This window comes from Cynocephalus volans, chromosome 10 (assembly GCF_027409185.1).
Source record: "Cynocephalus volans isolate mCynVol1 chromosome 10, mCynVol1.pri, whole genome shotgun sequence".
Classification (NCBI taxonomy): Eukaryota; Metazoa; Chordata; class Mammalia; order Dermoptera; family Cynocephalidae; genus Cynocephalus; species Cynocephalus volans.
Window position 1 is genome coordinate 15,852,543 of NC_084469.1, and position 27,166 is coordinate 15,879,708.

The 27,166-nt window shown below is 36.5% G+C and overlaps 1 protein-coding gene across 1 annotated transcript in view; it reads right to left on the reverse strand.

The window, feature by feature from the left end:
• HSF5 (heat shock transcription factor 5) overlaps positions 1-27,166 on the reverse strand; it is a 41,200-nt gene that overhangs the window by 12,819 nt on the left and 1,215 nt on the right. The window contains exons 2-5 of the mRNA XM_063109047.1: positions 20,249-20,623; positions 11,762-11,859; positions 8,588-9,109; positions 6,582-6,756 (exon numbers count right to left, since the gene is read on the reverse strand). Of these exons, the coding sequence (XP_062965117.1) occupies positions 6,582-6,756; positions 8,588-9,109; positions 11,762-11,859; positions 20,249-20,623 (1,170 nt within the window). The remainder of the gene's footprint in view (positions 1-6,581; positions 6,757-8,587; positions 9,110-11,761; positions 11,860-20,248; positions 20,624-27,166) is intronic.

Consider the following 27,166-nt stretch of genomic DNA (forward strand, 5'->3'; position numbering starts at 1 on the left):
GTTAAGAACTGGTTTTCCTTCTGGTTCATCCTCACTCCTGAGGTACAACCTATTGAGGTCCTGGCCAAAAAAGGGGGGCTAGTTCATCAGAGCCCAACTGTGGCAAACCAGCTCCTGACTTTTGTCCCTCTAGACTCAGAAGGCTAACAAAGCACAGCTCAGCCTCTCAGCCACCTCTTATAGATGGCAAAAGCCACAAAAGCTAAAGAAGACTCAAGTTCTGAGCTTACCTCTCTAGATTCCCATCCTTACCTGGCAATCAGTCCAACAATTCTTCACTATCTCATTAGCTTTTGAGGCTTTTTAAGAATATTGTTTTTATAGTTTGTCCAGGTTTTTTTTCATTGTCTTCAATAATGGTCTGAATTTCCAAGCCTGACATTACCAAAAGTGGTAATTTATTTTTTTAAAAAGTCTTACCTCCTTAACCCTCCATTTTTCCTTTTCTTTTTTCTAGTATATATCCATTTTTTGTTTTGTTTTGTTTTTTTAAAGTAATTTATTTTTATTTTTTTTATTGTTGTTGGTAGCTGGCTAGTCTGGGGATCCGATCCCATGACCTTTGTGTTACAAGGCTGCGCTCTAACCAGCTGAGCTATCCAGCCAGCATGATTTTTCCTTTTTTTTCTGTAGTCCAATATTGGATATACTGGGTTAAACCTCTCTGTATATTTTTTTTCTTTCAAATTTTTAATTTCTTTTTCTTTTTTCTATTTTGTAAAATATTCCTCAGCTTATAATTCACACCATTTTACTTAATTTTTAAAATTTTGGCTACCAAATTCATAACTTCTATCAGTTTTTTCTTATTCTATCACTGTTCCCTTTTTTGGAACTCGATCTTTTATATGAATACAATATCTCATCATAGCTCTCTGAGGATACGAAATGAAAGGGCTGGTTTTGAAGCTGCCTTCTCATAGCATGTCTCCTTTAGATTCCTTTCTTCTGTTTGTTCATTAGCTGTTCTTCCATACTTAAGAATGGGGCATTAAAAAGCTTACTGGAAGCTCTGTTGACAATATTTGTCACCTGGTAGACTTAACTTAATGTCGATCAATCTGTGTACCACCCATTTTCTCTGGAAAAACCCCAAATGCTACTATACGAAGGTCTTCTCTGGGGCACTTTCATTTTCCAAAGGAGAAACCTTTGATCTTCTTCCTGAGGGTAGCCACCTGGCTGCTAGTGCTCTATACATAAGATGGAAGAGGCTCTGTTTTTTAGTTAATCCCTCCATTCTTAGTTCCCCAACTTGCCTACTGCTGAAATAAGTATTTTGAAGTCCCACATCTCTGTCCTTCAATTTCTTTAAAGAAGAAACCTCCAATTTCTAGCTGTCAACATTCCTATGAAAAAGGCAAGGGCATATGGATGTGTTAACTGCTCTGTATATGACCTGTTAATCAACTTGCCTGCTTTCAAGTCCTCTGCCTCATCCCATCCCCTACCAACCAACCCCATCCCCTACCAACCAACCCCATCTCTTCCTTTGCATACGCTCAAGAAATCATCATGTCTTATTTGTGTCTATACCCTTGAATATATTATACTTAAATCGTAATTAGAAGTATCTATACTTTAAGTTTCTTTTTAGCTTCTCCTGTTATATTAGTTCAATAACCTAGTAGGTCCAGGTTTAACCATATTGTAATGAAAATGATTTTTAACAAATATACTCAAACAAATATAACAGAAATTTTCAGCTTCCAGTTAAGATAGTGGAATAGATGGTCCCCAGCATCACCCTCTCCCACAAATCAACCAATTTACAACTATTAAAAAGCAACAACCGCCAAGCTGGGGCCACTGGAGCTCAGGGGAAGAGGAGGAGAGACCTATGGAGTTCATGAAGCCAGGAGAAACCACAATGAGAGAGAGAAAAGATTGCTCCCACTATTTTGAGCCCTGGCCACTTCAAGGGTCATTGGAGCAAGAGCTGGCAAAAGCTGCTGCTGTACCTTTCATATGAAGTTGCTTGGAACAGGGGAGAAGAGGGCCTTGGTGGCCCCCAGGCCAGCAGGACCACTAACAGGGTTCCCGTGGGCCCACATAGGAACAAGGAGCCAGACAATTGAAAAAAGGAGCCACTCAGAGGCCAGTAAATCATCACAGGAGACTGGCACACAGCTCGTCCCATGGGAAGTGTTTGGAGTGCAGGCAGTAGGGAAGACAGGCCACCAGGGGAACACTGGGGCACAGCATGAACAGCTGATCTGCCCCCCAGTCAGTACAGGACCACTTGGTAGAGACTGGTCAGGAATACAGAACAGCTGGGGGTGCAGTTTGCTGAAAAGACTCAGGCCCAGACCAGAGTTTCCACACAGCACCAGTGAGCTGGACCTCACAAGACCCGGAAGTACAAACAAGGCCAACAATTAAAACCTGAGCTGCACAAAAAGCCTTCCCTAGGGAATCAGCAGCAAAGCAGCAATTTAGCTCGACCACAGGGCCCAAGTTCTGGTCCCCACAGGAAGTTCCCCCATTTTAAAAGTAAGCAAAGTAAAAAAAACAACAAATTAGTTCCAGTGTAGAGTGTAAGTAGTAAGAACAGCAAATAATCCAACACAGAACTGAAAGAAAAACCAAAATACCCACACATCAGAGACAAAGTCTGATATTAACCAGTAAAGGCCTAATACCACCAAAGAACATCTGTAAAACCTAGAAGGACCCGAAGCCTCCTGGGCTCCCAAGCCAGGGATGGGGGATGGCCGTGGGCCTCAGCCACGTCCCCCCAGCTGCCAGGAAACACCCCAGGCTCCCAAATTGGGGCAATGGGGGGCTAAGGGCCTCAGTCATGCCCCCCCCACCCAACAACCACAACCAGCCCAGGGACAATCACCAAGCCACTGCAGGAAGCACCCTGGGCTCCTGAGCCCAGGCGGTGGGGAACAGAGGGGTGGGGAACCCTTACCCCTGACATCCGTAACCACCCCAGCAATGACCACCAAGCCACCACAGGATATGCCCCAGGCTCCTAAGCTAGGGCAGCGGGGGGCTGAGGGCCTCAGCCACACCCCCCTCCGCCAACTGCAGCCAGCCCAGTGATGACCACTGAGCTACCGCAGGACGCTCCCTAGGCTCCCAAGCCAGGGCAGCAGGAGGCCAAGGGCCTCAGCCATGCCCCCCTGACATCCATAACCAGCCCAGCGACCACCAAGCCACCACAGAAGGCACCCTGGGCTCTAGAGCCAGAGCAGTGGGGGGACTGAGGGCTTCAGCCACACACCCCTGATACCTGCATCCAGCCCAGTGACAACCACCAAGCTGCTGCTGGAACCCCCCTGGTCTCCTCTGCTGGAATGAAGGGGGTGCCATGGGCTTTGGCCAAGTCCCCCCTCCTTTTTAGTCTTCCCACCCTATTTCCTTTCCCTTTCCCCTCCCCCCCCATTCCCCAAGTGCTCTGCAACAACATCTTAGAATGTAAAAAATAATATTAATAAATTAATTTTTTAAAAAAAGAAAAGAAATTTTCTCTCCAAAGCACTCATCTTAAAAGGCTCTCTGCTTATTCTAATGATTCTGCCATTGTTAAAATCATGATGTAGAAAAAATATGTGGTTATCTTTGGGGAGGAGGTAAGGGAAATGGTATGAGAAGGTAGTGGTCAAAAGGAATTGTGGTCTTAGTGGTGGTTCTTACAAGAAAAATGTACTTGTGCATTATTTCTGAAATTAAAAATTAAAAGGAAATATTCCATTTACAATAGCATCAAAAAATAAAATACTTAGGCATAAGCCTAACCAAGGAAGTGAAAGACTTGTACACTTAAATCTATAAAACATTGCTAAAACAAATTAAAGACAATAGAAATAAAGCGAAAGGCATCCCATATTCATGGATTGGAAGACTCAATATTGTTAAGATGTCTATACTACCCAAAGCAATTTACAGATTCAACACAATCTCTATCAAAACCCAATGGAATGTTTTTGATGAAACAGAAAAATCCATTCCTATGGAATCTCAAAGGATCCCAAATAGCCAAAACGATTTTGAAAAAGAAGAAAGTTGGAGGACTCACACTTCATAATTCAAAACATATTATAAATAGCATGGTACTGGCATAAAGACAAATAGACCAATGAATACTCAATAGAATAGAGCCCAGAAATAAACTCTCATGTATATAGTTAAATTATCTTCAACCAGGGTGTCAAGGCTATTCAATGAGGAAAAGACAGTCTCTTCAACAAATGATATTGGGAAAACTGGATATCCACATGCAAAAGAATAAACTTGGACACCTACACCATATAAAAAAATTAACTCAAAATGGATTAAAGACATAAATATAATACTTAAAACTGTAAAACTCCTAGAAGAAACAACAGGAGGGAAACTTTGTGACATTGGACTTGGCAATGGTTTCTTGGATATGACACCAAAATCACAGGTAACAAAAGCAAAAATAAACAAGTGAGACTACATCAAACTTAAAAATTTTTGTGCATCAAGGAACATGATCAACAGCATGAAAAGGAAACCTACAGAATGGGAGAAAATATTTGCAAATCATGTATTCGATAAGGGGTTAATATACAGAATACATAAAGAACTCCTGCAACTCAATATTTCTCCAAAGATGATATACAAATGGCCAACATGCATATTAAAGTATGTTCAACATCACTAATTATCAAACAAATGCAAATCAAAACTATGATGAGGTATCACCTCACACTCATTAGGATGGCCATTAAAAAAAAACAAAACAGAAAATAAGTGTTGGCAAGAATGTGGAGAAATCAGAATCCTGTGCACTGCTGGCAGGGGTGTAAAATGGTGCAAGTGCTATGGAAAACAGAATGAAGGTTCCTCAAAAAATAAACAATAGAATAACCTTATGATCCAGCAAACCACTTCTGCATATGTATGCAAATGAAAGCAGGATCTCAAAGAGATATGCACATATCTATGTTCATAGCAGCCCTGAAGCAACCCAAGTGTCCATTGACAGATGAATGAATAAACAAAATGTGGTACACAATGGAATATTATTCAGCCTTAAAAAGGAAGAAAATCCTATCACATGCTATAACATGGATGAACCTTGAGAACATTTTGCTAAGTGAAATAAGCCAGTCGCAAAAATACCAATACTGTGCTAGTCTACTTATATGAGATATCGAAAGAAGTCAAATTCACAGAAATATAAAGTAGAATGGTGGTCACCAGGGGCTGGGGAAGCAGAGAAAAGGAAATTGTTGTTTAATGATTATAGTTTCAGATTTGCAAGATGAAAAAGTTCTGGAGATCTGTTTCACAACAATGTGAATATACTAAACACTACTGAACTGTACACTTAATAACAATTAAGATGGTAAATTTTATGTTGTATGTTTTTCAACACGCACAAAAATAAAGGAAGAACATGTGTTCTGCAGTCAGACAAACTAGGGTAGAATATCATGTATATTAAAAAATATGTGACCTTGAACAAGTTACTTATCATCTCTAAGCTTAAGTTTCCTGATCTTTAAAATGAGGACACTACTACTTTAATCAAGTTGGTTGTATGGCATAAAAATAGGTGCACAGTAAATATTAGTTCCTGCCCTTCTCTCTTCCAAACTTCCTTCAAAGCTTATGCCATTGTTTTAGATATCTTCAGTGGTGAGAAATCTTAATCATTGATTATGGATTGAAAAACATTCTCAACTAAAAGTGACTGTGCAAGCTAAGTTTAGTGAATGAGTGATTAAGACAGATTTTAGTTAAAAGATGTTTTTCAGAAGGAACCCATGAGTCTGAGCATATCTTGATCATATCACCATTAGTTTACTTTTTAGAGAAATTCTCACAGAAGTTCTTAACATTTTTCAAGTTTTTATAGGTTAAAATGATTGGTTGACCTGATTGATTAATTCTGCCTACACTGCATACCCCTAACACACATGTAACTTGAGAATATTAAAATTGTCCACTGCAGACTTTGATGACTTGATTTTGAATTATATAAGAAACATGTTTTATTAGATATCACAATTTTCTTCAAAAAACATGATTTTGTCCAATTCCCTAGAAAGAGTAGAATAAACTGCATGTACCTAAAACAATAGCTTATTCTGGGCTCCTAGGAACCACAAGAAAAACAATCCCATTGATACATAGTCATTCTTTACAATATCTTTATAATGTGCTCAGGATAATATATTTAATGTCCATCTAATTTTCTCCTGTCACAAGTCAATTGCATACACTCTTGTCCTGTAGTCTGTTAAAAAGAGAACTAGCACATCTATAATTACAAAGTCCTTGGCATCTAAAGATAGTTATTAAATCACCCTTCATCTTTGCCTTCTCCAAGTTAAATAACCTAAATTCTTTTGCTTTTTCTTAATGTGTTCAATATTTTTGAAAGCTCAAATTCTTACACACAATAGTAGGAAAATAACTATTACATACTTTACAATGATAATTAAGAAAAATAGAGTTAAATTACAGTGACATAAAAAGAGCAATGTGACAGGTATAATACAATTACGATTAATAAATGAAGACTCAAAAACTATCATTCATACGTTAATTATACACCTTGGTTCTACTTCTAGCATTCTACAGCACTTAATCCTTACCAGGGGACTTTCCTTGTAAGTTGCTTCTTCGCTCTCTGTATCTGGTTGGAGTGGATAAACTTGTGTCTATACTAGGTTTGCTAGCAGGCCCCATTTCTGAAATGAGGAATCCCATCTGTTCTGAAGGCAAGATATTCTCAGGTGGACTGGTCTGGCATTTTATATTGGCATCCACCTAAAATATTAAACCCACTCATTATTCTGAGATTTCCCCCAAATATTGACTGAAAGTTAAGATATTTTATCAGAGTTCTATCATAGGAACATGATCCAACAAACATGCTTTTAAGGCTTTTCCTAATGAATGAGACTACCTTTGATTTTTGTTGAGTTGTCTCAATATTTAATAGCAAGATGTACATTTCCCCATATAAACCACTGAAATGTACACAGAGCTAAAACATATACTAATGATCAGAGGAAGATTTACCATGAGGCTTGTTGATTTTCTCTAACTTACAAAAGTAAGATATTTTTAACTACGAATGGTTAAGACGACTATCTTTTTGCATCTAGCATACGTTCCATACGACTTCCCTTCCTGTTGGTGATACTGGAATGGCCACAGGCATAATCCTGTTGGATGGTGCAGTGGGGCATGGACACTTTATTCTACTTATTTTTATTCTTTGTGTGTAAACTGGCCCTCAAAATCGTATAAGTTATAAAATCTGTATCTTCACTGTTTATAAGATATGCTTTTCATTCTTGGAGTTCCTAAATTTTCTTTGGAATGTTAAATCCCTTTGTTAAGGTGACCAACATCTGAAATACTCACTTTATAAATTTATTTTAAAATAAAACTATATAATGAAATAAAGCTAAAAGTTAAAAACATAGCTTTCAAGAACCATGATATTCAAATATATTTATTAAGGAAAAAACTGTATATGTGAATGCAATTTGAAGACATGAAATCCAATATTCCAGAAGTGACTATGAAAGAACAAAGACAAATTTTGTGTTCTTTCCACAAGCATATTTAAAACATAATGGGCCTATTTTTGTCAACTGAACTTACAATATTATCTTAACACATACTAAGTCTCAATAGTCAGGCAATGAGGACAATAAGTTGATAGAAACCTTAAGACATTTGGATCTAAAACTAGAGCTAAAGAAAGCTGCAAAAAACAAAAACCGACCAGAAGTTATCTTGGGAATCTTTAAAAATAAAGAGATTTTCAATCCCGTTGAAGAAAAAAATCCAAAATGAAAAAAATATATATTTATATATGATGCTAAGATTTTTAAAAAGTAAGAAAAATACTTAAGTCAATTTACAAAAAGTGATTTTAATCTGTATGTACTTCTGATGAATTATTCTTACTAATTATTTAGAATCAAAGTCTATTTTGGGGTCATAAACTAGCAGCAATAAAGGAATTAGCCTCTACCTTCAGAATACGTCTTTTGAACTAGAATCAGATTTCTACTTTACAAATGTAGAGATTAGTAAGGAAATTTGAACACAGTATGCTCACAAGTTAGAGTTCAATAACGCTGTACGAAAGTAAGAAAAGACCTCCAACCATCTCCTTATGTCCATGCTACAAATGGCTAGGCAAATCCTCATATTCTCTGTCAAATAAGCCATCCCTTCTGGGTAGTCGAATTATATTGGTCAGGCATACCTAGTCCACCCAAATTAAGACAGGAAGCAAAACTCAAGGGATGCTTCTAACAAGAAATAAGTCTTATATCACAATGCTCAATCAGACTGCATTATCTCTAGAGGCTGACCTCAAACCATAACATAGTGAGAGGATGCCTGGGGGTTAAGGCAACTTCCTTCTCAATCTTTTTCTGTAGAACCACTGGGACATGGTCCTTCTGGAAAGCATAATGAACTGATATTAATCCCCAAATAAAATATGGACAAACTCTCTGCTAGAATGGCCTTTAGCAAGAAGCACAAGGTTCTTTGAGTTTTCACTTGATCTTAGCCAAAAGGCCAATAAGCGATTACTTTGAGTTTTCTTAGGATTTTTTCTTTGACCCCTTACCTGGTGGGTGCTGAACGGTAGCCCTTCCTGCACAAATACTACTGAAGAGGAAGATGGATTATGACTTAGCTGCTCCTTCAGTTTGACATGAGCTTGCTGGATGGCTGCAGATTCCTGCACTGTGCTATTTTCAACAGCCTGGGCTGTGTGGATAGTATAGATGTACTCAGGTGACTGCGGTAGAGGGTAGGTAATTGCTTGTTCTGTTCCAACCACAAAAGACGTAATATCTGAGCCTACAGGAGTAAGTGGCTCCAGCTGGCTAGCCTGACTTGCAGATGCTGGATCGCTGTTGTTTGAATTAGCTAGGATATGTTGGCCTCTGTTAGACTGAGATGTTGGGCACTGATTCTCAACAGGCTCCACCTTTACCATCTCCAATTTAGGGGAGGAATGCAACTCATCTACTATCTGAAAGACAGCCTCTAGGTTTACTTCTGTCTTTTTATTTTCATCAGTAGCACTGCAAGGCCAATTAGGAGGCAGAAATTCAACTGGATAGGAGGATTGCATTGGAGGATTCTGGGAAAAGAGAAAATAGGACTGTTTGGATAGAAAACCAAATATGAGATTAAGGAGGAAAGCAACAACATTTAGGCTGATGAATGTTAAACATAAATAGATAAGCTTAAAGCTCACTAAAAAAACCTGAATGCTAATCTGCTTTTTAGCAATGGTAGTTTCAAATCTACTGTTAACATTTACTTCACATCTACTATATATCAACCACTATGCTAAGTTTAATACTAAAATGGAACAATAATTCTCAGGGTTAAAGGATACAAAATTAAAAAGCTATAGTACCCAAATATCTATTTGCTGATAAAATGTCTATATACCAAATTCTTCTACAAAGGTTGACAGACAAAAACATCACTTATATCTATCATATACTGTTTTAGGAATGCAGTAAGGAAATTGCAAATACAGGATGCTCACAAGTCCATCAATCCTTCTACAGATTCAGGGGGAAGTAGTGATATTCTGTTCCAAATGATCTGGGAAAAAATGGATGGAAGATCGAATGTCCTTTGGTTCCTAAGACTGTTTATTTTTATTTATTTTTATTTTATTTTATTTTATTTTATTTTTTTAAAGATGACCAGTAAGGGGATCTTAACCCTTGACTTGGTGTTGTTAGCACCATGCTCTCCCAGTGAGCTAACCGGCCATCCCTATATGGGATCCGAACCCGTGGCCTCAGTTTTATCAGCACCACACTCTCCCGAGTGAGCCAAGAGCTGGCCCCCCTAAGACTGTTTATTTTTAATAAGAAAGCAGTAGACTAAAATACCTTTCACTTTTGGATTTATATCTGTTTAAGATATATTCTCTTATATATGGTACTTTGCACAGAGTAAGTGTTCAATATATGTTTGGTGATAAAGACCTAAAGCCATGAACATAAAATATAGAAGAGTAATGATTAAATAAAATATGTAATGAACTAATGTTGCCAAATGCAGAGCTTTGTGTGGAGTAGGAATTCAATAAATGTTTGTTGTTTATCTCTGATTATAAGCATAAAATACAAAAATTATGATTACATAAAACATGCAGTGAGGTGATGTTGCCAAACACATTACAAAGACTGTGTTAATGATTTTAGAAGGCCACTAATACCAAATAATATAAATATAATGCAATAAGCATTAAGTGGTATAAGCATCAAGCTACTATACTCAATAGCACCATTTACTGAGTTCTTACTCTGTGCCAAGCACATGCAAAGTGCTTTATATACATTATTTCAATTAACCCTCACAAGAGCCCTATGAAATACGATAATCTCCATTTCCAAATAATAAAACCAAGGTTCAGAGAAACTTCATATTTATCCAAAGTCACAGTGAAACAGGTTTCAAGCCTAGGCTTGACTAACTCAAAAGCTCTTGTTTTTATCCATTATACTATACTGACCATTCATGCACGCTTTCACCGGTACCTACAATCCAACTAAACTAACTGCATTTGTGTTCAGTTTGGAATCTGAAATACTTTCCCTTTTTTCCATTTTTAAATTTTAAGTCTGCTTATCTCTACTTGTTTATAATGAACATGTGTTGTCTCTGCAACAAGTTCCTTATAAAAACGTTTTAAATGATTTATTTAAAACATGAACATAAGATATAAGCACTGTCACGGTACCTCCAGTATGACTGAGGGAAGAGAATGTCTGGATCCACAAACAAGAGCATCTAACTGCCTGACAGGTATAGCCCTCCAGTAAAGATGAACGGACAAGGATATCATGCTTGATGATATCGGCCTTGAGAAATAGCCAACTAAGTCCTCTTGATCTGATTCTATACTCTTTAAACAATAGTCTGATTATAATTTGACTTGCCATGTAGATTTTCTCAAAGAAAACATATGTTCTTTTGAGTACCCTAATGCCAGTAGTAAGATATTCTCTTAAGAACTGAAGCTATCTCAGCTAGATGATTATTCAAAGCAAACACACAATTCCAATCTTTAGCAGTTATGGCATAAAAATACAAAGCATGGAATTTAACTTCATCCTAGAAATTGCAATGCAAAACAAAGCAATTGTTTTTTAAGAAATAATAAGAAGGCATGTGAAGTATAGTGTTTATTACATGTGGGCTAAAGGGGGCAACCACTTCAATTTCTCATTTTTGATATCACTTTTTCTTTCTCCTTAAAAAAAAAAAGTATAATTATATCATCTTGGAAGAATTTGTCATTTGGTGACTTATATACTTCTAGAGTATTTCTGGTATGGAAATACTCTACTATGAAAAAGTCTAGAACAGCACTGTTCAAAATAACTTTCAGCAATGACAGAAATGTTCTATATCTGCACTGTACAATTTGTTGGTCTCTAGCCATATGAGACTATTGAGCACTTAAAATGTGGCTACTGTGACTGAGGAATAAGTTTTAAATTTTATTTAATTTAAATTTAAAGTTAAATAGCCACATGTGGATAGTGGCTACTGTACTGGACAGTGTTGGCCTAGAAAAATCCTCAAACATCATTTATATCAACTCCCCCTGCCTTTTATTTATTTTTAATAATTGAGAAAACTGAGCCCATAATCCACAGCTTACCTCTAGCTACTCATTAATAAAAATTACTCTTTGAAATACTGCAAGGTCAATAATATTGCACACGAAGCACCAAATGTATCCACTGCTGCAAGATCTTACCTGGAAGTAGTTGCAGTGTGCGTAGGAAGAGGCAGTGGGAGTGACACAACTACTTAGAGTGTCCATGTGGGTAGAAGGAGAACAGCACTGTAGCACAGCTGGAACAAATTCAAACATAAAGAAGCCATCAACCAAAATAAACCTCTCTAGCATTCAAGGCACTCCCTCTCTCAACCTGGAAAGAACTACAAAAAACAACTTCCTTTGTGTGTCTAACAAAATTATATTTAGTCCAATCAGGTGCTATTATTTATTGACAACGACATGGTAATAAACTAACTTTAAAAGTCTTTAAGAGTCATGTCTACATTTATAAGTGGTTTCTTTAGTACCTAAACATTTTGTTACCTTTCTAACCAAAAATTTATTCTTAATTTCATTTTATTGAAAATATCAGGATATATCAGGAATTCCAAATAATTGTTTCAATCATTTTAACAGTAAGAACCATTTGGAGAGGGTAGTGTTTTAAAGAGAGTAAAATAAGTATATCCTCCAAATACTCCTCTACCATTAAACAACGCATCCAGTAAGAATATATGCAAAAAATGTTTAAACCATTTACATAAGTGGTTAGGAATATGGATGCTACAGCCAGACTGCCTGCCTTTGGAGCCCTGCTCTACCATTTAATAGCTGTGTAAATCTGAATACGGTTAATCTCTTTGGACCTCAGTTCCTGTGTCCTAGCAAAACAGGGATAATAATAGAAGCTACCTAATACAGTTGTTGTGAGGAAAGAATGAGCTAATATGCATAAAGCACTTACAGTAGTACTGGCAGACCATAAATAATCAATAAATGTTCGATCCTATTATTTTAACTAAAGAAATAAATTTTCCAAACTTTGTAGTAAGAATACCATAAAAAAGATTGAACTCTTTGTACTGGGATAGTTATACTTACAGATGAGGTCTTAATAAGCTAAGTCTCCTCTTTTCTAGAAACTCTCCAGTAAGAATGAAAAGGTTATAACATTACACCGTTGGATTAAACTTAAATATATATTGAGCACCTAATGTTCCAGGCACAGTAGTTGATGCTTTACATATATTGCTCACTTAATTCAAACAACAATTGGATGAGGTATTAACTTTACTTTACAAAATAAGTAAAGTTCAGAGATGTAATTTGTCAAAAGTCAAAAAGCTGTTCGTGACACAGCCAGTAATCAAACTGCAAAGCACATGCTCTTTAATATATTATAAAACTTCCCTAAGCTTTCCTTCTTCCTGAGATGTAACTTTTTAATTTTACTACAACTCCACTTGCTGAATATATTTAAAGATGTCTTTATTACGAGGTGGCCACATTTTTCATATTTTGAGTGTGCTAATAAAATTACCAAATAATCTCATTCCTTAATCTTTGAAAGTAAATTAGCCCAAAAATTATAAAAATGAATTGAGATGCTTCCCTATCCCTCCATTATTGACTGTTCATTTTTAAAATGTCAGAAGTTAATGAAGGTATACTACAAGTAGATATTTTCTCATTGTATCATGTGCAATTTAAGGCATTAAATTTCGCACACAGGACGAAAAACCTGAATTAAAAGGTTGGGATCCCTGCACGTACCAGCCGTGAAAAAAAAAAAAAGAAAGAAAAGAAAGAAAAACTTGAAACAACAGACATAATTCTAGTTCAGATACAAATATAAGGGTTGGTTTTCTGAATGACATCACGTTTTAACAATTTCAATGATTAGAAAAAGCCCTTACCAAGTTACCACATAAAATTCAAGCTGTTGTCACTTCCAATATAGCTTAGGCAGACAGGTTCTTGTATTTGATTCTTTAGAGGTTATTTAAATATACAAATAAAATGTTTTGGATTTGAATTTGATTTCACAAGGTATTTGAAAGCATAAATATCCTGGAAAATAAACTGAATCCAAATAGCTAAACACTGAGCAGGGTCTGCAGGGTTTGACAAAACTCTGGAAAAAAATAGGGACTTTTTTCCCTAGAGTTATAACGGCTAAGGAAAACCGAGCCCCCTATTGGCAGAAAAAGACTTAGTAAGGAGCTGTAGGTTTTCAATCCATGAGGGCAACAAAAAAGCCATGTTCCATTACAAATAAATCAGTGAAAGATGTTAGCTTTATTTTTGTGATATTTCTATTTTCTGACTCCTTTGGTTACACATTTTGAATGGTTGTTAAAATGTACTTTAAATTTCTTGGAGAAATAAAGAAACTACAATACAACAGAGAATATGTTAATATATAATTGATAGCTGATTTGGTATATAAGAAAACAGCAAAATAGTTAATGTCCTTTAAAGTGTCCAGTAACAAATAGAAAGGTACCTGTGTGAAGTAAAGGAGAACTTGAATACATTATAATCCAAAAAGATTCCTCAATGGCTATTTCCTTACCAGAGCAATCCTACTTTGTACAGTCAACAAAATAGAACAAAGCAAAGTATTTGTAAGTTTATTAAATATGAAAACCTAGGTATAAAAATCCAACCATGTGCTTAGCATATGACAAATTAATCTACTGAGCATTACGAAAGCACTAACATTTATAAAACTGAGTTTATCACTATGTCCTAAGACACATTCATCTGCATAAAGATCTCTCAGAGTCTTCTTAAAGGCAGTGTTCACTTAAGGCATTAAATCGCATGTAGAAGGAAAAACTGTAAATATTGAACAGAATTCCACTTCAGATATAAATATGAATTGGTGACATTTAAAAAACATTTCTAAGTAATAAAGAATTACTAAAAATTATCACTCCCACTATAGGTGAGACAAACAAGCTCGTACACTTTTTCTTATGGAGGTAATTCAAACATATAATCAAAATGTTTTAAATTTGAATCTACTCCAGAATAGTACAGTGTCAACAGAGAGAAAATGCTCAACAGTATACATTCACAATAGGAAAAACATCATAATAGTACATTTGATTTCAGGATGAATTACTATAGCAACTAGAACCCCAGCATCTCCTAATTCATGGTGAGATAAAGAAAAAGTCTTCTGGGTATATACTCAAAAGAAGTGTAAGCAGGAATTTAAAAAGATATTCGTACACCCATGTTCACAGTAGGAATATTCACAACAGCCAAGAAGTAGAAGCAACCCAGTGTCCATCTACAGATGAATGGATAAACAAAACATGGTACATACATACAATGGAACACTAGTCAGCCTTAAAAAGGAAGAAAATTTTGACACACACTACAACGTGGATGAACCTTGAAGACATTATGCTGAGTGAAATAAGCCAGTCACAAAAGAATAAATACTGTATGATCCTTCTTATATGAGGTTCCTAGAATAGTCAAATTCATAAAGACAGAAAGTAGATTACCAGGGTCTGCAGGGAAGGGAGAGTTACAAGCTGTTGCTTAATGGGTATAGAGCTTCATTTGGGTGATGAAAACTTTTGGAAATAGTGGTAACGGTTACACAATATTGTGAATGTAATTAGTGCCAATAAATTATACATTTAAAATGGTGAAAACGGTAAATTAGTATTTTAAATATATGATTCCACTTGTATACAGTATCTAGAGTAGTCAAATTCATAGAGACAGAAAGTAAAATGGTGGTTGCCAGGGGCTGGAGGAGGAGAGAGAGTGGAGAGTTAGTATTTAACAGATACAGAGTTTCAGTTGGGGAAGATGAAAGAGTTCTGGAGATAGAAGGTGGTGATGGTGAATGTGCATAATGGCACAGAACAATACAATTTAAAATAGTTAAAATGGTAAGTTTTATTTATGTTTTACCACAATAAAGAAAAAGCAAATATGATCATGCTTTTGCTTAGATTCTTCAGGCAAGTGAAGAGAGCTTCCTGGTGCCAAGTCCCACTTTTCCTTAAGATCTTTTCAGAGAAACTGTCAGGCTACCTAAGCACAACAGTAACAGCACTGAAGAGCTTTTAAAGCTCCATAATCTATATTCATTTAGATACATTATATAGGATTAGGAGCCTAAAGATCAAACCTTTAGAATTTAAATGTACTTTAAAACAATAATAAGCAACTCTTTTGTCCAAGAGCTAACTCAGAAAAAATTTTAAATACTGATAGGAAATATATTTTTCATAAAAAATAAAAATATCATGTAAACCTTGGGGGAAAGTATACATTCTTAAAAATTACTTTATTCAGCCATTAAAATGTTAATACCCAGTCTCATTTAAAAGACAGCTTTTAAAATATTTTATTCTTTACATGAAAATAGCGTTTTAAATTTTGCAAAGTTTATTCACAAACATTAATTCACTTAATTCCTGACCCAAACTATTATGGCCACCTTACAGAAAGGGAAATTGCGTGCTGAGCGATGTGAAATAACCCACGAAAGGTCACATCAGACAACTAACCATAAAGCTGGGACTAGGACTAGTTCATTCCATTCAATAAATTACTTACTAAGAGCCCATTATAGCCAAGTACTACGCTAGGTATAAGGGGATATAGAAATAAATCAGAGGCAGCTCTATTCCCCAGATCCCCCAAACTGGACCTTCCACTCTAGCCATGGAATAATAACCAACTCTGGGGAAGAGAAATAACCAGAAAAGAGTCTCTAAAAAGAAACTCAAAACAAGAAAACAAAAGGCCCTCTTTATGAGAGGCGGGCAGGCAGTGGCCAAGAGCACAGCGGCCAAAAGAACTGATTCGTGTCAGATTGCCTGGGTTTGTTTCCCAGTCTGCCACTGACTAGCTGTGCCTCAACTGCCTCATCTATAAAATGAGGATAATTACACTACATCTTTTACAAGGCTGTGAGCATTAAAAGAATTCAGAAAAAGAGAGGGGAAAAAAAAAAAGAAAGAAAGAAAAGTACTCAGAATAGTGCCTGGTCATAGTGATTGCTATTTAAGTATTTGTTAAATAGAACATGAGAGGAAGGGCAGTTACAACTTATTAATCACTGCTTTGAGCTTCAAACTTAACTTTCAAAAAAAGGCAAAGTTGATTTTGAGTCAATTCAGCATTAGAACATCAGATAAGGGAAAATAATTCCTCAATATAGGACACTATGTACAAATATGAATGTTATGAATATTCTTATGTATATTCAACAATACAATGGAGAATAAGTAAAATAAAAAGGTCTAAAATGAAGTTTTTAATAAAAGAATGTAATTAAATTACAGTAGCACACTGTAAAAATAACATCAGAGGGAAAAAAATTGAATTCTCGGTAGGGCAAGACTAAAAAGAGTCAACTAATACTGGATCTATGATATTTTGTTTTTGGAAAAAGTGATAAGAATGAAAAAAATGTAAATGAGCTAGGCAAGAAAAACAGACACTTCAAGGGAGGAAAAACAAATATAAAAATGATTCTGATGAGTCATTTTATGAGTCAGTCTGATGGCAGTTTTTTAGTCTCAGCATTTGACTTTACTTAGAGAAATTAATAATTTGTGAAATATTGCAAAATTCAAAATTTACTGGTTGTACCATTTGAAGACCAGATACAAGTTTATTTTTAAACACAACTAATTTTTTAATTGTGTTGTTTTTTATCAAATTTGATCCAAACTTTAATCACATCGTTCATTTTGAAAGGACTCAAGTATGACCATTATTCTAAAATTTGTCCCTTTGCTACGACTTAGCTGAATTTGAGGGTGATTATTACCTTGCCTCTGAGAATGATATTCTATTTAACTCTGGGAAAGTCCTTTATTTGTAAGGCTGGCTCTTCATAAACATTATGAAGAGTACTCATTAAATACCGGTTAAATTGCTTACTACTTTTTGTTTCCTTCACTTATAATTTGGAGAAATTAAGTACTTGTACAGTATTTTTATGGCACTTTCTTTTCCATAGCAGGTCTTTTGTATTTAACAATAACCTTTTTATTCATATAGTGCTTCAGAATATTCAAAGCAGTTTTGCCTACATTTTATCATAAACTACTCTATGTATACTGGAAGTCATCACGAGATCATAAGACTTCTTATTCTCATAGTCTCAGAAACTTCAGTCATTTCAATTATACCTATTAAAGAAGACAGACAAAACAAAAATTCAGATAACATAAGATTCTATTTTATATGTGCTGTATACTATCAAAACATCAGCAGCACTTACTTGTTCTTTTTTTAATGTCTCCTTCCTAGTCTTCACCTTGAACTCTTAGAGACAATTTTCAATTTATAAGTTTACATCCAAGCTAAAATGAAATACTTCAAAAACAACATATCTAAAATCCTAACTTAACAAATAGCATTTCTATAAAGAATGAATAATATTAACCATTTATAATGTTTTCTACAGTGGTTCTCACAAAATTTAGAACTAGGAGTTTCTGTGAGGATTTCTTGGAACCTGGAATACATTTTCCTGTAGAATATAACATCGTACAGGCTGGTTTAGCTCCTAAACCACACTATAACCATCTGAACCATAAGTACAGGACTAATACTAATATAGAACCCAACCATTGCATCTAATATCTCCATAGGAAAAATGCCTCCAAAATTCCAAATTTCAAGGCAAGAGTACATTTCTTCATCTCCCTGCTGCAGTCCTTCCAAATTTCAACTCCCCAGAAGCTTTTGAGTCCTTAGTAGTTTGAGGAAGGAAAGGAAAGGGAAACATTTTCTGTGAAAGGAGGGGATGTAGGTGAATTTTCCAACTGGGCTACAGAATATAAAGCAAGTATAAGGAAGGCAGAGTCTACCTCTCTTTATATATATTCTATTCATACATGGAATGCAGCCAAAATCATAACTTAGATAGCAATGCCTAATTTGTTTATTAAAATATTAGGTGAAGGGCCGAGGCTGTGGCGCACTCGGGAGAGTGCGGCGCTGGGAGCACAGCGATGCTCCCGCCGCGGGTTCGGATCCTATATAGGAATGGCCGGTGCGCTCACTGGCTGAGTGCCGGTCACAAAAAAGACAAAAAAAAAAAAAAAAAAAAAAAATTAGGTGAAACTCCTCAGTAATAAACATCTGACCCTATTTATTGCTATACATAAGATATATCATTTATAAACCCAAAATTATAGTCATCTATTTTTAAAGATTGCACAGATATTTTTTCTTCAAAGTAGCTCCAAATTTGGAAAAATACTAGGCCTCAATCATTTTCTATGTAAGATGGTAAAAAAATTTTTTTTAAATTTCTTAACAGGCAAAATGATTAACAGTGCTAAATCATCCTTACTCCATATAATTCCCTCCCCCTTCTCCTTCTCAGCTCCATCCTCCAAAAGAGCAGTAGCTCTAAAAATCTGCTAAACTCAATCTAATTTAAACTCTGGTCTTATTATTTTAATGTCATCACACTTAAACATTTTGGGAAAATAAAGCAGTCTTTTGTACTGCTGTGTTTAGGTAGAATGCAATAAGCCAATAGTAAAAGTACACAGTTGTATGTTAACAGCTAGAAAACAGTGAGCACTACTACAAACGGAACAGTCACCAGACTTACAACTTTTAAATGGCAACAAATTATTTAATTCCCTTTCTAATTTACATTCCCTCAACTTATTTTAGCTTTTGGTTTAGTCCTGCCTTAGAGAAGTGGTCTAACAAATAACCTCCAGGGTTTGCTTCAAGATCTACATAACTGAGAAAATTAATGCTCCTAGATTCTTAAGTCATAGGGCAAAGGAATGCCCCATTTCTTCTGTCTCTGGTCTCTTCTGAAAGCTTCGACCCTTGTCTTCTAATTCTATTGCCCCATTTCATCACCCTTTTGTAAAGCACACTACATGATGAAATACACACCATGGCTATGGGGTTTCTGAGAAACGGAAAATACATTTGAATGAAACGTTAAGACTATTATCTTGCCAAAAGGTATTTAAAAAAATTCACAATTTTTTCCCCCAAGAAGCAAAACAGATGTTCACTATCATAAGAATTCCCAGTCAGCAGCTTGGGCTCTACCAGCACGTGTGGTTCAACGCCCTTGGCTGAACTCCAGGTCAGCTGTCACTGTCAGGTTCTCCTTCTCCCTGCTTATTCCCCAGTTCTTCGCTGGCTGGGATTAATAACACTGCAGGGACTCCACTGTTCACCACCTTTTTACCAAAGAATTTAGTTTTCAGAGAGTATGCTTTTTTATTAAACTTCATTACTAAGATACTAAAATGATTTCATTATAAGGTAATCTCACCTATAAAATTTTAGAATATATAATATATATAAATATTTTTTAAAAATGAAACAAAAAAACCAATGCACCAAAGGCAGAGTTAAAGCAAGGTCCAGGATACTAAATCTTAATTTCATAACTAGAACACATTTTTTGGATACAAAAGTTTCACTAAAAACACATACCTTTATGCACCAACAGAACTTTCACAATCCTTAATACAATGGCATTTTATATATTGTTTAAAACTATGTCCTGCTAAGAAATCTTCAACATTTCTTAGGTGCATATTTCTATTATCTGTGTTTAAGTTTAAGCACACAAAGATTAAAAGGCATTTAAAAATATAAAAGCTTGTTATACCTTAATAGAAGCCAGTAAACTTGAATTTCTCATACCTGTTGGATAGTAGGCTTGGGAGTACTGTGTTGAGGGTGTGTAGTTACTATATTTTTGGGAGGAGCTGCCCATTGTTTGAGGACCTTGTTGAACATGTACAGATGTGGCGCTGGGCTGCAGCGTATAGGTAACCTCAGTTGGAAACCTCTGCAGTACAGGAAATGGAATCCCTTTATCTGAAAAAGTGGGAGATGTCTCCACTTGTCCAGGGTGCATTCCAAGAGAGTTCTGCCATGTTCTAGGAGGAATCGGGGTCCGATCTAAACCTTTCAGAGGGAAAGTATTGTGGTTGTGGGATGAAGTTGATACGTAGGAGTAAGGAGACAAACTATCTCGCCGGAACGACCGGTGAAATTGTCCTACAGCCACTGGTCCTGCATAAAAGAGGAAGAGCACATTTACTAATTTCACATTACACCAACAGACACAGTAAACCAAAGGTCATGAAATACACTATTCTTAACCTGTTAGCCATTTTTAACACAAGTTTAATTTTGGTAAAAACAATTTCAGAATCCAGAATATGAGGTTGCACATATAAGGCTGAAAGAATAATCAAAGTTTTGTTTGGTTCTAAATATAGCTGTAATAAAAGATAAGGTGGCCAAACTTTAACATTAAATCAAATGTTAAATAAAATATTCAATATTAAAAACCTTTTACAGGTGATTCAACCATCTTACCATTTACCTCAATTGACTAATCTAGATTTTTCTGATGTGTAAGCTATTCCCTAGAAGTTTTCCATTTAGTCTTTCAAACCATTTAGGAACCTTAATAATAAGGATGAAAATAAGCACTCCACCATATACATAAAAAAAAAAATAAGTGTGGAGCAAATAAGAATTTTAACACAAACCAAAAAGAAATGTAATGTTCTTTGTCACCGTTCAATTTTTCTTTTTTTTAACTTTTCTTTTTTTTGGCAACTGGCCAGCATGGAATCTAAACCCATGACCTTGGTGTTATTGGCACCTCGCTCTAACCAACTGAGCCAACTAGCCAGCCCTTTCAATTTGTTTTTTTTAATGACAATCTTTGTGGAAAGTCAAGCTTAAAAAGTTTGTCTTAGTTCTCCTCTTCATTCCTTAAATCAAGCATTTTCCATGATCTTTTTTTCTTCAGAGTATCTTTAGTAGTGTCTCTTCCCAGATATCAGTGGCTGTCAAACATTGGTTTACACCTGAGTCACCTAGAGAGTTTGTTAAAAGTCCACATATCCAGCTGGCTGGTTAGCTCAGTTGGTTAGAGTGTGGTGCTGATAACACCAGGGTCAAGGGTTCGTACCTGTACCGCCCAGCTGGTAAAAAAGAAAATTTAAAAATCCACATATCCAGGCCCAAAGATTCTGATATCTGCTTTCTTTTATCTAGCATGGTAGAAAGGAATAAAAAGTGGAGATGAGAAAGAAAAAGGGCAATTGTATGTAACGAGAAAAGGAAAAATATAAATATTGCAGGCTGAACTTATTTGAGTATGATTCTAGACCGTAACTAACCTAATTTATTCCTAAGGAGAGTTTTATGTAATAAATTACATGTTTCACAAATTCCTTTCAATTTATTTCATTAAACTAATCTGTAAAAGAGAGGGAAAATTTAATTTATGTGCTACGCAAGTGTTAAACTACATGTTGAAAGATAGAACTCAAATATCTACTTTTCCAAATAATTAGATTGTAAACCCATTCAACATGTTATAGATCTTTCATTCTATTTGTACGGTGTTTAATTTCCTTTAAAGAATAAGGCATTAATGCCAAGAATAAACAACTACATACACACATACAAAAAACACAAATTCTGGAGCCCTGGAAATCAAAAGCTCTTTATCTAAAAGGGGGAAAAAAATCCTAGCTCAGAAGATTGAATGTTTCACTTAATAGACCTCTTAAAAACTACTTTTCCTTTTCCTTTAAAGTACAAAAAAAAATAGATTTTATGCTACTTGACAAGCAATTCCATACATTCCACTTGAACGCACCACTGACAATCCTTTGATTTCCTAAGGAAACTTTCTTTGCTCCTCACAACAGGTGGTTCTGAGTGTCCAGAACTGCCCACGGTTTGATTTCTCCCTGGATGCTTCACATGCCAGAACTACATGTTGCCTACACCGTGCAACAACTCACCAGTTCTTCTGCCCTCTTCAGGGATACGCTGTTGATAAATTTTCACACCGTTGATAACTTAAGCAACTAATTAAAGAAGTCTCTACCTTAATTTCTCAAATTCTGTTTTATATCTGAATTAAAATATAAGTTCTACATCTATCATGATAAACTCCGAGTGATAGCCAATTATCTGTTTTATATGCTGCTAAGAACACTGTCAGGATTAGAACGGCATTCCTTTAAGTTTGTTTAAAGTAAAGAACTAAAACACATTCAGCTCTTATTTATTCTTCTTTTAAGGGTTTACCTCATAGGGCTCTATTCTGACCAACTTTACAGAGCATCACCTACATGTCTTCATAACATCTTTAAGATATATTTGGCAAAGTTTGAATCCAGAATTCTGGAAATGTAGGATAGAATGGACTTCTGTTCTTAAAGATTCTATTCCTTTTATGGAAATGAGTCTGAACCAAGCAATTCCCAGGAAGGAATCCCAAAACTTGCCTCTTGAGAGCTTGGTATCCCCTGGCAAAAACAGATTATCTACTTCTCAGACTTGTTACTTAGTTTAGAACATTTAAACAAATACCATAAAATAAACTGCTACTAAAAACAAAATAACAAAAGTGGACAAACAAAAAAGGAAAAACATGTGATCTCCTTTCTTATCAAGTATATTCTTGGAAGGTGAACAGGACAGTTGGCTCAGTGCATCTAAATAAGAGCTCCTAAAACAGAGGATTCTATTGTAAATGAGACAGAAGTATTCAAACCATAAGCTGAAGTAGAACACACAAAGCAAAATGGAAACTAAGAAGGAGTAGTATAGTCAGGCATATACAAGGTGAGATTCAAGCAGAATAAAAATTAGGTGAGAAGAGCCAAGGACTTAGAACATGGAATGAAAACACAAAGTTGTGCCAGTATTCTTGAATTTATGAGAATTACATTCCACCTCAACCAGTAACACAATTCTCTACTAAACCAAGCCTGTGGTACACACAATCCACACCTGACATACTTTCTGCGCATACCCACAGGTAGAATGGTAAAAAACAGGAAATGCATAAAAACAATAACCTAGACATGTATGGATTGACATATTACCTATACTGAAAAAGTATAAATAAAATTTATATATTTTTCAATAATAACCTTTAAAATGCTGACCAACTGAACTGTAAGTGAATAAAATCGGATTCTAGATAGCCCCAGTATTTCTTCAGTTAAAACAGACTCTTTCTGTAGTACACAACTGGGTTTAAGAGAGCCGAGGGAAAAAGATCAGATGTAGTGGATTGAATTATGTCCCCCCAAAAATCCCTGAAGCTTTTGAATTGTGTCTGCCAAGTTTTATGTATTAGAAACTTAGCCCCCAGTGACTGTTAAGAAGGTGGGAGATCCTATTATGGTAATTGAAAGGTCGAGCCTTGAAGAGGTGATTGGATTGTAGGACCATGCCGGAGTGAATGGATTAAAAATGGTGGTCAGAGTCAGGGGCATGGCTCTGAGGGCTTTAAAAGAAGAAGAGAGTCTGTCTCTTTCTCTCTGCTCTCTGTGCTTCCACCATCTTGCAATGTGAGACCCCTGAGTCACTGTCGCCACCACCAGATGGGCTTTGGACTTCTCAGCCTCAGAAACTGTAAGCAATAAATTTCATTTTCTTTATAAATCACCCAGTTCAGTGTACTTTGCTATAAGCAACAAAAATGGACTAATACAGAAAACTGGTACCAGAGAAGTGGGGTGTTGCTTATAATAATTGAAAATGTGGAAGCAGCTTTGGGTATTACGCAAAGGTTGGAGGAGTTTGGAGGACTCAGAAGAAGACAAAAAGACAAAGGAAAGTTTGGAATGTCTTAGAGACTGGTTACGTAGTGGCGAGCAGAATGCTGACAGAAATATGGACTGTAAAGACCATTCTAAGGAGGTCTCAGATAGAAATCAGGAGTTTATTGGAAACTGGGGCAAAGATCACCCGTGCTGTGAACTGGCAAGGAACTTGGCTGCATTCTGTCCACGCCCTAGGACTTTGTGGAAGTTGGAATTTAGGAGTTGGGAACCAGAGAATTTGGCCAAAGAAATTTCTAAGCAGCAAAGCACTGAGGAAGCTGCATGACTACCTGTAACAGCCTACGCTGAGTTATGGTGGCAAAGGCATGACATAAAGCCAGAATTTAAAAGGGAAGCAGAGTGTAAAAATTTAGAAAATATGCAGCCTGGCCATGTGGTAGAGAAGCAGAGAGCAAGCAATGGTGCTGCCCAGTGACCATTAGCTAAGAAGATTAGTACGAAGGGGATTATCAAGAGAAGGGGAAAGGGCCCTGCAGGCATTGCAGAAGCCTCTGGGGCCAATCCTTCCATTTCAGGCCCAAAGACCTTGGGAGACAAAATGGTCTTGGGGAACAGGCCTGAGGCACCCTACACAGACTCACTGCTCAGGACCACCTTGGGAAGCTGCTTCCAGCACTAGCACCCCAGCTGCTTTGGCTGCTCCAGCCATGGCTGAATTGGTCTCAGGTGTAGCTGGACCTGCAGCTTTGGAAGATACAAGCTGGAAGCCTTGACGGCATCCACGTGGTATTAGGTCTGCAGGCTTGCAGAATGCCAGAGCTGTGGAGGCTTGGGAGCCTCCACCCCAATTTCAAAGGTTGTATGGAAAAGTCTGGGGACCCAGGAAGAGATCTGTCACAGGGGTGGAGTCACCACAGACAACCCTCACTAGAGCGATGCCAAGCAGAAATGTGGGGTCAGAGTTGCAGCAGAGAAACCCCATCAGTGCCATGTCTAGTGGAGCCATGAGAGCGGGACCGCCATGGAGACCCCAGGCCTGTGGAGCTACCAGCCTGCAACGCCAGCCTGCGAGAGCTAAAGCATCACCTGAGACCAGAAAAGCCACAGAAGTGGAGCTGCCTGAGGACTTGGGGACCCAACCCCCACACCAGTGTACAGAGGACATTGAACATGGAGTCAAGTTACAAGATTCACCAGCTTTAAGATTCAATGCATGTCCTGCTGGGTTTCAGACTTGTTTGGGACCTGTTACCCCTTTCTTTTGGCCTATTTCTCCCTTTTGGAATGGGTATATGTACCCCATGTTTGTCCCACCCCTGTATCTTGGAAGTAGATAACTTGTATTGATTTCAAAGACTGGGATTTTGAACTTTGGACTCTTGAGTTGAAACAAGTTAAGACTTTGGGGATGAAATGAATGCATTTGCATGTGAAAAGGACACAAGTTTTGGGGGCCAGAGGTGGAATGTAATGGATTGAATTATGTCTCCCCAAAACTCCCTGAAGCTTGAATTGTGTCTCCCAAGTTTTATGTATTAGAAACTTAGCCCCCCACTGTGACTGTTAAGAGGGTGGGAGAGCCTATTATGGTAACTGAAAGGTGGAGGCTTGAAGAGGTGATTGGATTGTAGACTATGCAGTAGTGAATAGATTAAAAATGGTGGTCGGGGGCATTGTTCAGAGTGCTTTAAAAGAGGAGGAGAGTCTGCCTTTTGCTATCTCTGCTCTCTGCTTCCACCACTTTGCAGTTGAGACCCCTGAGTCACTGTCGTCACCACCAGATGGACTTTGGACTTCTCAGCTTCAGAAACTGTAAGCAATAAATTTCATTTTCTTTATAAATCACCCAGTTAAGTGTACTTTGTTATAAGCAACAAAAACGGACTAATACATCACAGAAGAGAAAAACTTGAGCCCAGAGTTGGTTTTTATATTTGTATGCTTCTTTGTGTGAAGTAATTATCCCATTTCTCCCAAGAACACATTTTCCAGTCTATTGTCCTTATGCCCACCGGAGACACAGCCTGAAAAAAATAATATTCACGTCAGAGATTCTGGCAAATGTATTCCATGGTATCATCTCCACTGTCTTTCCCTATATGATTCCCCACCAAAATCAATGGCCATCACATGGGAGTGGCTTAATATTCCTTTAGAACTCCTTTAGAACATTCCTATGTCACTGCTATTTTTCCAACTTATTACTAGAACTCTAACCTAGTCCCTTATCTTCTAAACTCCACAGACACACAACCTGGCCCTTTATCTTCTAAACTCAAAATGAACGAAGTACTGTCTCATTCATAACCCCGGGCCTAGGTTAAATTGAACATAGTGTTATTTTATTTTTATATTTAATTTTTTTCCATAACAAAAACAACTTAGACTTCTTTATATTAAAATCATGTTAACATGCTAAAATGTTTCTATTCCTCTCCTAGTTGAAGGTGAAAAATGAATTACTATTACTATATCTTGTTGCTTTCTTGTACCCTGCTTTGAATCATGGACTCCTTAAACAGAGAAAGGGAATATTGCCACCCTCAACTTCCTGGAAGAGGGGAAAGAGGATCAGAAATCAAGTCTATGAAATAATTCAGCAGCACGGACGGTTTCTGACCTTTAACTAAATACACATTTACACATAGGAAGTTTTGTAAATACTGAAAGATTGTATCCAATAGTGAAAAATTCAAAGGCTATAAACGTGAGCCTTCTAAAACTTTTTTTTAGCTAAAACTTGATGGCTGAAAGAAAACCATTTTCGCCTTATGTTTGTCTAACCAGAAAGCCTCAAGCTCTAGCTACAACAGTAGAAATGTTTAGCCAATTCATTCTACATAGGAACAATATCTTGTAAACAATCCATTATATTTTTGCTTTTAAAATATATAAATAATGTCTACCATTCTACACATTACTCAGGACCTTAAATTTGATTAAGATCATAACACTTCTTCCAAGATTTCTCAGATGTGTCAACGGGTGGGAGGTGGCATGTCTCTTC